The sequence below is a fragment of the Xyrauchen texanus genome, chromosome 1 (genome assembly GCF_025860055.1).
Source record: "Xyrauchen texanus isolate HMW12.3.18 chromosome 1, RBS_HiC_50CHRs, whole genome shotgun sequence".
In the NCBI taxonomy this organism is placed as follows: Eukaryota; Metazoa; Chordata; class Actinopteri; order Cypriniformes; family Catostomidae; genus Xyrauchen; species Xyrauchen texanus.
This window is the reverse complement of record NC_068276.1, coordinates 10,357,802-10,370,503: the sequence shown is the minus strand read 5'-3', so window position 1 is coordinate 10,370,503 and position 12,702 is coordinate 10,357,802. Positions and strand designations below refer to the sequence as shown.

General features: G+C 38.7%; 1 protein-coding gene across 1 annotated transcript in view; it reads right to left on the bottom strand.

Annotated features, from left to right (window-relative positions):
- The window catches only part of minar1 (membrane integral NOTCH2 associated receptor 1), a 53,975-nt gene extending 43,060 nt beyond the window's left edge, over positions 1 to 10,915 (bottom strand). The window contains exons 1-2 of the mRNA XM_052129532.1: positions 10,807 to 10,915; positions 7,821 to 10,096 (exon numbers count right to left, since the gene is read on the bottom strand). Coding sequence (XP_051985492.1) covers positions 7,821 to 10,058 — 2,238 coding nt within the window. The 5' untranslated portion in view covers positions 10,059 to 10,096; positions 10,807 to 10,915. The remainder of the gene's footprint in view (positions 1 to 7,820; positions 10,097 to 10,806) is intronic.
- Between the last annotated feature and the right edge of the window lie 1,787 nt (positions 10,916 to 12,702).

The window sequence follows — 12,702 nt, the reverse complement described above, 5'->3', positions numbered from 1 at the left end:
CATATATACAAGGCGGTGTGTGAAAAAAGCTTGGAGGATCATCAGAGACTCCAGCCACCCGAGTCATGGTCTGTTCTCACTGCTACCATCAGGCAGGCGGTATCGCAAGCATCAGGACCCGCACCAGCTGACTACATGATAGCTTCTTCCCCCAAGCAGTCAGACTGTTGAACACTTGATCTATCAGGATCAATAATTAGCACTGCACTTTATTAATCTATAATCTCACACTGGACTGTCAACATATTCTCCTCAATACAACTACTTATATATATATATATTTCATATACTCTTACTTATTGTATATTGTGTATTCTATATTGTGTGTATTGTCTACTGTACATTGTATATAATTATTGTGTTGTGTAAGTATGTGTACACATTTGATATGTAAATTGTGTTGTGCAAGTATGTTGTTTACTGTAACTGGTATACGTCTCGTCACTGTCATGACTGCTATGTTGCTCGGAACTGCACACAAGAATTTCACCTACTGTTGCACTTGTGTACATGGTAGTGTGACAATAAATTGATTTGATTTGAAATGAGAAACGAGTCGTGGTGTTACTGAGTGTAATGGTTCATCTACATACGGACTGCTGCAAAGTTTATTTGCTCCGGATAAGCCGGGTGTGAAGATATACGAAGACATTGTGACTGTTTTGAAAGAACATTTATCTTAAACGATAGTGATTGCATAAAGTTTCATAACCGCTGTCAACAGGAAACAGAAACAGTAGCACAGTGTGTCGCAGTTTTGAATAAACTGAGTGAACACTGCGAATTTGGGACGCATCTGCAAGATGCACTAAGAAATCACTGTGTGCGGGCTGCAAACAGAGTCTATACAGAAACAGCTACTGACGGAAGATGCTCTCACGTTCCAAAAGGCCGTGAAGATTTCAGTGTCTATAGAAACGGCAGCGAGGGAATCTCAACCGTTAAGTGGCTCTTTGAAAGTGAAGGGGGAAGCAAGTGTTACCTCTATGGAACAAACCACAACGAGAAAGATTGCTATTACAAAGAACAGCAGTGCCACAACTGTGGTAAAAAGGCCACATTTCCTGAGTCGGTGAGGATGAAAAATGTCCAACAGAAACAAAAAAAATAAATAAAAAATTAAATAAAATACATCAGATGAATGTTAAAGACTCGTCAAGTTTTGACACTACAGATACAGAGCTTGCAATGCATGTGATGATTAGAAAGGAGGAATTGTCATACATCTATCTTAAGTCAAATGTAGAGGGAGAAATCTTGGAAATGGAATTAGACACCGAAGCTGCTGTTTCCTTGATTTCAAGAGAACTTTAAAACACACGACTAGCCCATAAACCACTGCACATGACAGATGTGATTCTGAAAACGTATACAGGCGAGATGGTGTCTCCAGTATGGGTCATCATAGTCAAAGTGAAAATGAATTAACAAAATTCGTTATGACCACTATGTTGAGGAAGGATCCGCCCCACCACAATTCGGCAGAGAGTGGCTCAAGAAAATCAGGCTGAACTGGCATGAGATTAAGAGCATGATTAAGGAGTCACTTGAAACGGTGCAAGCAAAGCACAAAAATGTCTTCAGGAAAGGACTGGGCTTGCTAAAAGGTATTGAGGCCACAGTGTCACTCAAACCACAGTTTCAGCCACGATTTTGCCAAGCACGCAATGTCCCCTGTGCACTGAAGCCAAAAGTTGAGGCCGAAATAAATTAACTCTTGGTGCTGGGGTTCATCTCCCTTATGACATGAAGCAAATGAGCTACGGCTATCATGCCAGTTGTTAAAAGGAATGGGAATGTGAGTATTTGTGGAGATTTTAAGGTAAGAGTGAATCCGGCCCTTTGTGTTGAACGTTACCTGATTCCGTGAATAGAGGATTTATTCGCATCATTGGTAGGGGGCCAACGTGTCACCAAACTGGACCTCTCAAATGCATACTTAAAAGTGTCCTTGACAGAAGGTTCACTCAAATGTCTCACCATCACTACGCCAAAGCTGTTCTGTTACAATCGATTACCATTTGGTATTGCTTCGGCTCCTGCAATTTTTCACAGGGCAATGGATCAGATCTTACAAAGGTCTTCCCGATATTTATTGCTATCTAGATAATATATTAGTGACTGGGTCAGATGACGAGCAACATCTCAAGAATGTAGACACAGTCCTCAGTTGTCTGGATGAGTTTGGGCAATGTGTCCAATGTGGGAAATGTGAATTCTTTAAAGATTTGCTGAGTATTTGGGGCACATCATAGATGCTCAGGGTCTTCATAAGTCACCAGAAAAGGTCAGGGCAATTGTGGATGCACCTGCACCGAAGGATGTCAGTCAACTTCGTTCATTTCTAGGACTTCTAAACAATTACAGTCAATTCATCCCTAACTTTGCATCAGTGTTAGCACCCCTCAATGCTTTTCTGTGCAAAGGAAAGCAGTGGCTGTGGTCTCATGAGTGTAAGGTTACGTTCAACAAGGCGAAAAAATTGTTGCTGTCACCGAGCGTTTTGACACATTATAATCCACAGTTACCAATAAGACTGGCCTGCGATGCATCGTCATACAGTGTTGGCGCGTCATCTCACACATCCTCCCACACAAGAACATTGAGCAAAGCACATCAAAACTATGCTCAAATTGAAAGGGAGGCACTTGGAATTGTCTTTGGAGTATGGAAATTCTACCAATATCTGTACAGGAGGAAGTTTACATTGCTTATGGACCACCGTCCACTGACAACAATCTTCAGTCCAACAAAAGCCATTCCATCCATGGCTGCAGCTCGGATGCAGCGCTTTGCTTTGTTGTTGGCAACTACAAATGATTACGATATCAAGTATAGAGAGTGCACATCATTGTAATATGAATGGGTTATCACAACTACCTCTGTCTACCACACCTAGCTGGATTAAGCTGGATACGGTGGAGTTGCTTCAAGTAAAGCATCTTGATTACTTACCGGTGCTGTGTTCAGATGTTTGTAAAGAAACAAGGTCTGACCTATGTCACAAGTAATGGAAATGGCCAGAGTCACCTTGAAAACGCTTACATGTGGACTTTACAGGTCCATTTGAAGGACACGTGTACTTGGTGGTGGTGGTGGATGCTCACTCCAAATGGCCCCAGGTGTGTGTGATAGAATCAACTATGTCTACCAAGACCATTCAGGTGTTGAGGGGATTGAGTCATTATGGACTCCCAGAAGTCCTGGTTAGTGATAACGGGACTCACATATCCTCACAGGCCCTGCTTTTATCATACACTGTCGATGTGGGACATTCAGTACACTTGATCATGTTGATCAGCTGTTGGCAAGTCTAACTGATTGTGGCAACGGAGATGAGATTGGACCAGAGGTCATTGATGTCCCTGAGGGTAATCTGACAGATCTTTGTGAACATCCCATGTCAGAAGACACATCACTTCCTAGTCTCGATCCAATCCAGACTGGGTCAGAACAACTTGTTGATTCATTCCCAAATGAAACATGGGAGGTGTTATGCACTCCACGCAAAGAGACAAAGAGATAGCCTGAACATACAATTAAGCCCCCAATATGGTTTAGCTTGTAAGGTTTACCTTGGGGTATAAGTCGATAAGTCGTCACTCTGCTTACATTTAATATATAATTTACCATCTATAAATGTAATTAATGTTAACAAATTATACATCTTTTCGAAGGTCTAAGGGTTCAACATTGATATCCTATCTTTCATGATAGCAATGCTCCAGAAACAGCAATTTAGTTATTTGTGCCAGGAGTAAAACTGAAAACATGCAATATCAAAACGGGACTTCATACTTTTTTAATGAAAACGTGATCGCCAGATTAATCCAGTTCACCACACTTGAGTCAATTGTCCAGGACAAGCGTTTATTAAAAACATCCAATAGCACTTTTTGTCCATAAAAGTGATAAATATAAGAAATATTGATATATTCTCAATTGTTTACATGAGATCTCGCCTGAAAGAATTAACTTTCGTCATCGTTCTTCAACCGCTATGCAATCTGAGCAGCATTCATGTTGTAAAACTGTATATTATCTTATATATTAGAGTCTCATAAACAAAACAAGCCTGTCTCCAAAGTCTATTTTTAATAATGCATTTACATTTACGCATTTGGCAGACGCTTTTATCCAAAGTGACTTACAGTGCACTTATTACAGGGACAATCCCCCCGGAGCAACCTGGAGTTAAGTGCCTTGCTCAAGGACACAATGGTATTGGGGTAATAATGGGACATAGTTTTATTCCTAATAGCCAAGCAGTGCAGTCCGATTTTGGTCGTCTTGAAAGGCGGAGCCTTAACTTTACTCTGTACACTTCCAGAGATTTTACAGAGAAAAAAGCTTGCAGGAACCAAATTTTTTGTTAGATCATCTTCTAATTTGAAACATAACTTCTTTAGACCTGTGGCTTTGAGAACATTGGATTTCTGGGTTGTCTTGGTACTTTTATTATTGTTTTTTAGATTATAAAAACATGTTCAGCACAAAATATTTCCATTACTATTAACTTCAGCTTCTCTAATTTAAAAAATAACAACATTTATTAATTCTGAAACATGGGAAATAAAGCCCAAAGTGTCTTCTTTCAAAAAAAAAACTACAACTGTGTCCGGAGTCCAAAGGGTCCAGTAAATACAACCATTTAAGTTCAGCTATGTCATTTTCATGGTTTTTGCTCAAAAAGGGGGTGCATATCAACAGATTAAAAGAGAAAGCACAACAGTTAATAGAATGGTTATAGTGTTTAATCACAGTTGTTCTATATTGCTGGTATTACTATAAGTATTGTATTATATAGAGGTATAATTGTGTCATGATATATATATATATATATATATATATATATATATATATATATATATATATATATATATGGACGGGTAAAAAACATTGTTCATGTTAACATTGTTACTGAAGTGAGTACAACAACACTATGTGGGGAAGAATATGTGATATATGCACTCAATGTTTCTGTGCACTAGAGGGCGCTCTAGTTCATTCCCATGTATGTTTTGTTGATGTAAACAAGAAGACAGAGATGCGGTAAACAGAAGTGAGTTAACAGGGCAATTTTTATCATATATAAAAGATAAAGATATAACAAGGGTATTAATTTATGGTCTGTGCTCCTAAGATGATCTAATATGATTCATGTTTTATAAAGACATTATCTGTACTACTGATATTTCGTAGTGTCTAGTAGTGTGTCTGTTTGGATCTGCCATGTAACATTAAGAGTAAAGGTTTTGATGACACATTTCAGTCAAGAAACTTGGTTAAAATTAAAATAGCAGATTCATCCAGGTTTGCTATAAAGATAATGATCAGGACACTCAGCAAATGGGCCATTTTAAGCTGTCGACATTTAACAAGACACTACACAGGTTTATAACCGAGAGAAAATTATACAAACCTTAAATCACAGTATTCCCTGATGGTGTCTTGTTTCTTTAAAAGTCTGCAACCTTGGAGCTTATCTGTATGCAATTTATTCCATAAACATGAAAGCTGTGACACTAGTCCCACACTGACAGTAAAACAAAGCATGATTGGTTGAATATAGAATGTGCTACGATTGGTCCGATTATTGTGGCCATTATCTGATTGGCTTGAGTAGATGATGGGTGGAGTCCACCTATTTGTAGATTTGTGTGTACATCTTGATGCTAGTTTTGTTTCAAAATCAACAAATGTGTGTAGCGATCCGCATATGCACAGGAATCGATCCAGAAATGAATGCGCGTGATTCACAAATGAATGCTGGAAAGAGTTGTGTTTGTGAGTTAAAAAATATATTTGTAAATATTTAATTTATTTGTGAATCTCTTTCCATTTGTATGTTAATATGCAACAATTCCATCTCCATAGGTGTGCTATTATTTTTCTAAGTGAATTGAATTACGATTGTCACGTGGCAGTCGATAAAATAGCTGAATGCATAACCACATGTGTAATGTAAATGTAGATTTACTAAATAATCTACTTTTACTTTACCTGCTTCAGACAGCAGCACACTTTACACTCAACACCTTATAAAACAAACCACTAATTCCTACAAGATTCTGTTTTACAGCAGGAGGCACAGACAACCCATCCCTCCACCCCCAATTCAACTCTATTTATTTTTTATTTTTTTTAATTAAACCGTACAGACCGTTTCAATGATGTAAACAACAACATAGGAATTACAATGCAACTGCACATGTTTGGTCCTGAAGCATTACAATTTAATGGAATACAGGAGTTAATCCCACAGTTGCGATTATTGACAAGTGATAAACAAACAGCAAAACTTCAGTATTTTTTTCAGTGAACAAAAAATATAAATGCCACTTGTTTAACCAGTTTTGTGTTTGCTATATTTGAGCAAAGAAATTATCCACCAGAGACATATTGTCATTTGTCAATGTTTAGCTAGCTGCTATCGACAGAATTGTCGTGTTTTATTTACTGTTTACATGTCTAGTGGCTGCTGTTAAATGGTGTGTGTGTGCTCTCTCTGGACTGTAATACCCCAAGACAGCCAACATGATTATATGCAGGTATGCATTAACACACACACATCCCTGGGCTTAAGCCCCTGGGCCCCTGGCTGCAGGGAGGGCCCACACTTTGCGGGAGAACGCGCATATAAATGCGTTCATAGGGAGACACTGATATCAACACTTAGACGTTGTGCAACAGCGAAATCCGTCAGTGTAGCACATGGTCACAGAGCAACCCAACCCCAAAACGCTAATTTGCAGTAAATTCGCCACTCGTGATTTTCACATGTAAATGAGCTTTGCGGCAAATTCTTCATTGTCGATAAAGGTTTGCTGCAGGTTCACCATTAATGGTAATGTGCTGTAAACTTCTGGCAAACATCTGTGGTGAATCGCAAGCTCCTTTGCGTGTGAAAATAATGAGTTTTCTGCAAGTTTTCTCAGAACTTTAGATTTTTAGTAAGGGAATGGGAGTGATCTATAAGGTCACTTTTAGTTTTCCTAAAGAAATATAAGACTTAACTAATAGCAAGATTCTACCTATCAAGCAAACATATAGTTGACAAAAATATTGTTCACTTACCTGAGATAAAATATGTGCTAAATATCCTACAATTGTTGTATCTAGCCAAATCAATTCACTACTGAAATTCAGGCATCCTAATGTGTTTTGTACTCAAAAATAAAAAAAATTGATAGTTCCAGTAATCCAAGGAGCATCCAGCCACCAAACAGCATATTCCATATTTGATTAAAATCATGTAAACCTTACCACTATGAGTTACAGCTACTAAATGCTTGTTTGAATAAGTTTGCCAACTAACCTAAAATGAACAAAGACGTTACTTCCCAAAACTGGAAAAGGTCTATAGATTTGTGTTTTTAACATTGCTCTCAAGTACACATAACACGGTAACATTTCTTGACAAATTTCTAGTTGGGCAAAATAAAATGCGGTTCAGTGACTGAATTATTTTAACTGATTCAGTAAACAATCCTGTGTTTGATACACTCTGGATCACCAATCTGTTCATCTGAGTCAGTCAAAATGCACCAATTAAACGATTTTTTCATGGGTTGGACAGCAAGCTACCTATATGTTCATAGAATGCAGTCAGCAAGGATAAGATGATAACAACACAACACAACTAATTTACTAAAAATACTAATGTAATTTGTTTGCTCCTGAATAGCAATGCAGGAAACACTGATCATATTCACTTTTTTTCTGTTCCAATAAGAATTTAGGCTACCACACTCACAGAAGTATGTCTGCAAATCAAACACACAATAAAGACAACGCTGGTGAATATACATGTACGCTACCTCTCTGGGTTTCCTGTGTCTATCCTTGCCTTCGTTATGTCGCTCCCTTTCTTTTCCTTCTTCCCCTTTATGGCTGGAGTAAGAAACAGTCCTCCAGTCTCGAGGTGAGTTTGTGATGCTGGCCACTTTGGACTCCGTGGCGCTGTTCTCTTCGGTTAGCGACCTGGATGACCTACGTGTGGACATGTTTTTCTTTAATGCTTTCACCCTCAGGCTTTCACTTCCTTCAACCTCTGAGCAGCACCATTCTGAATTTTTTTCGACCTTCATGTTGTGTCCTGTGGTGTTACACTGGAATACATGAGTCGAGAGGTTCATGTCAGTCTTATTCTGTTCCACAATGCCATTATCGCTCATTTTCCCATTAGTCTCTGGTTCTTGAATCTTCTCATCCAGTTTAGTAAGCTTTGAGAGGACCTGTGAAATCTCACCTCTCACCCCTGAAAGAGACTCAAGCTTTTTCTCAATCTCACCAATCCTAAGTACCAGCTTACATACACTCTGTTTGAGTTCATCATCTGAGCTTTCCAGTGACTGGAAGAGTCGGTCGAGCTTGATGCCAGTTTTGCCCAGCTTGATCGTGTCATGTTCAGGTGAGCTGTCACCATCTGATTTTGCCACCTGAAAAAGCGAGCCATTGCTGTTGTAGCATGATGACTGCACAACTCCAACAGAATCACACACACTCATGTCATCCAAAAAGCGGAAGATGTCACTAATATCATCACTAATAATTTCAGAGTCTTCATCTGAGTGTTTGAACGGTGGCCTCTCTCCATATTTATTATGATTAGTGTAATCTTTCTTGTGTTCAGTTTGTTCTGTCTGTGTCCCAACACTCATACCATTGTCCACATTAACTGTCTGAAATGATGGACAGTTGATGCTCTTGTCCTTATACCTTTTCCCAACCTCTCTTCTCTCAACACTAGGTCCGCAAACCACAGAATTCATGTCTTTTGTTTTAGTTCCATTGGTCTTCTTGGAGAAACCTGAGGGAGAGGCAGTGGGTTTTTCTTTTGCAAACTGAAATTGTTTGTCATTGTCCATGGTGCTGATGTTATAACGGTGATTGTCTGTAGCCCCTTTGCTTTTCAAGAAAGGCCTCTCATAGTCAGGGCCCTCTTCATTGTTGAGGCTCAAGCTCTTGACTGGCCAGGCTGGCTGTTTTCCATGCTTGCTAGAAGCCCTCCTGCTGCTCACAAACTCGGAGACTGTTGTAGGTCCAAAATAAGTGGATGCTTGCAAGTCGTCCAGACTCTCATGCTTCACTCGCCCTTTGTTCTGTATGGGTGAGCTCATAGGTTCGAAGTAAGGGTTGCTGTACGGCAGCTCAAAACTGTGATTGAAAAAAGTCGGAGTCTTGTTCAGCTCCCGCCTGTGGTAATCTCCACCAGCTTTGGAATTTGCTTTGCACTCTGTGGTGATCACATGAGGTGAAAAGGCAACAAGGTTGTGGAAATCCTCTTTGAAAGTATTCAGTTTTTGCACACAAGAGTGCACGGTGAAAGGCTCTCCACTGGACATGAAAACATCCTTGCTTCCTGGATTGATGTGGAGAGACTCCTGGTCCGTGGTGGACTCGCTGTCGATGTCCATGGGGAAGTACGTGCTCTGCATCTCACACTGTGGAGGACTGACACTGGAGTACTGTGGCAGATGCTGTAGCTTATCCAGTGATGCTGCCCTACATTTCAGATCCTTGGTGACTCCCAAGAGAAAGTTGGGGTCTGATGATGGTATAAACTGCTGGCAGTCGTTGCTGTCAGATTTAGGGCAGGGTGAATTCCGAGAGACATGATGACCCCTGGTGTCCAAGAGGTTATAGGGTCTATCATTTTTGTTAAATTTATAAACATCAGTGTCAGATCGACAAGATTCAAAGGACTGGTTCTTGTGAAATTTGGGTCTTTGACCCATTGGCAGCTTGTCTTTGGCTATACCTCCATTCATTTGGATGAGATTAAACATGGTAACAATATCCGCAGCTACCATGAGCTTCTTGGACTGTTGATCCTCCAATGAGCACCTCATCTTGTCTTTGAATAAGGTTGCGGGGAAAGCTGGATCCAAACATGCTGTGTAGAATAGTAGACTCCTTAATTTAGCCAAATGGACCAAGTCAAATCTGGCACACAGAGATTTACAGAGATCTTGATATGAAACAGTGCTGTACTTAGTATCCAATTCCTCCAAAATCCTCACAAAGAAAAGGGAATACTCTGGCATGGCATCCATTGCTGTTTTGATTCTTATTGTTGTATAGAAATCACAACCTGCAGAGAATAGATGTGAATATGAGAATAGATAAATGTGACCTGATCCATATGCAAGACTATAATCTTTTATATATTATTTTAAAATCATTTAAAAATCCTACATCACCACTATTGTAGAGAACATTGAGACCTGGATGTTTAGGGGGACATGTCCCCTCTAATATTTAAATTTGTGGTGGATCAAAATGGTTTTTCAGATTGACAGATTCTCAAACTTTTACATTTGGTACCCTTAATCTTGCATATTTTTTCCATCCTTAACACTGACAAAGAAAAGAACAACAGAATATTATTTTTCCATTACATGTTATCAGGTGGCTGAGCTACTGAATTAAATGCAATATTGCAAGAATGCATTAATAAACAGATGTGTCTCACATGCAACTGTGCTGCATCAGTTGCATAATGTTACTGTAAATCAATTTTCAATGCAAGTATGCGTGTATAATATCTTCGCGGGCGAAAGCCACGGAAAAATTGCGAATCACTGACTCGATGCGTAAATACAGTTTATATTGAAACATGGCTATTTACAATCGTTCTTCCCACGATACTGTTCAACTGGATGAAAAGATACTTAAATCACTTGACCGAAATATGGAAATTGAAATGGTTCCATAATTCTAAATTATAATAATAATTTGAAAATGCAATATTTCTGATTGCTTCGTAATAAATAGCCTTGTCAATAAGCGTAAAAAACACACCTATTCCACGGTCCCATCTGCTGTCCTCTGGAAAGAGACTGGAAAACTGCACATGGATCTTTTAACTGACAAAGACTTCGCTGCAAAGTGAATTATTAATCCACAAATATTTCTTTGCAGATGCATTGCACAACATTCTGTAAGCATCATATATGCTTGTGAGCGATGTCCTCCTGACCACTGAAAATGGAATGGCCTCTCGCTTCATCCGGATTGCAGCGGGAGTTTGGTGAGCAGAAGTCTCTCTCTCTCTCTCTCTCTCTCTCTCTCTCTCTCTCTCTCTCTCTCTGTGTGTGTGTGTGTGTGTCCCTCTCTCTCTCTCTCTCTCTCTCTCTCTCTCTCTCTCTCTCTCTCTGTGTGTCCACCTAGAATTACGTAGTTTTACCTTAATGCTGACCGCGAGCTAATGGAGACAGGTTGAGGAATGGGCAAACTGAAATTAAAGCCTGCAATCGCATGATGCACATGATATGTTTTGCAGCTAACAGAATGCGCAGAGTGACGTGTCAGTTGCTCGGTTAATGCGGGCAAGCGCCTACTGATCGCAATGCGTTAGCATAAACATTAAATAATGCTTTTTTTATAGAGTCCTGTGCATTTCTTTGTGATCACACTACAAAACATAATATTCCTAATTTGTCTTATTTGTCATTTAAAATATCTAAACGTCCATAGAACATGATAGATTCACTCGAGAAGCAACATTTCCATTTAGTTTTAAACAATTTTTTCGGAGAAAGTCTTGAATAGGCTTATTTAGATCAAAATCAAAATGATAATTTATGTTTTAAAGAGGTAGCATAGTTGTGACTTGTTATGTTCTATTATTCAGAACTTATGTAAAAGTCATAATTATGAACATTAAGTTAAACAATCTTGTTTCAAGAATAATAATTGCTTGATTCTGAAATAACTTGATTAGTAAAGATTATGCCAGCCTATGCATTAATTTTTTCCCCCTGTTTATACTAAATACTGTATTTTTATTTATTTATTTTGTGGTTAGATATGTGTGCTAGCTTCAAGAACTATTCTGTAATCAAAGTGATTTTACTGTTTGTTCACCATTGGCAGATGTTTAATTTTAGGAAAACTTTGCTATATTTAAGTGTTGTATTCAGTTGATTTGGGTTGGGAAGTGATCTTGCTTTTTGCAATGTGGGGGACTCCAGAGAGCATTAATATACATAAAATGACCTAAACATTGTACTCAGAAGGGCCATGTTTTGATATGAATGTGCAATGGCATCACTTAATTGTACTGTATATTTGATGTTTGAGGAGAGGAGGGGATGCTTCCTTCCTGAACAATATAAAAGTTGTTTTAAACTGGCTTTGATTCAGGTTTTACATCAGAACACACATCGTATTACCTAGTGACAGGTGAATTTCCATAAAAATAAATTTTAGATATACATGTAGCTGTGTGTGGACTAGATAAATCTCAGTTTTTCAAACTTTTTAAGTGTCCACACTGTCAAGTGTTCAATAATCCCAAAATATTAACAATAAAATTCATGTAGCTCAACTGGTAAGAGCATGGCATTATGCCAAGGTAAAATGTATCGCTTTAATGCACTGTTAGTCACTATGGAGAGTATAAAGAAAGTGTCTCACAAATAAATATATTTTAAAATATATACAATGTACCTGAAAAACAGTGGGGAAAAAAGCATAAATGTTCCATTCTTACTGAAATATTTACTAGATTTTAACACAAAAGTGCTGCTTTCAGTTGGACTGAATGAATGAGAGTGCTGAACTGGCCTTCATAAGAGCAGCCTAACTCAAACAACCCGGCAAAATACCAGACCAATATTCTTAATTTTCTGGCTGACTAAACAGTGTTAGCTGTCTGAGGCTAGACTCAATGGAACAATGGTCACCTCATTACGA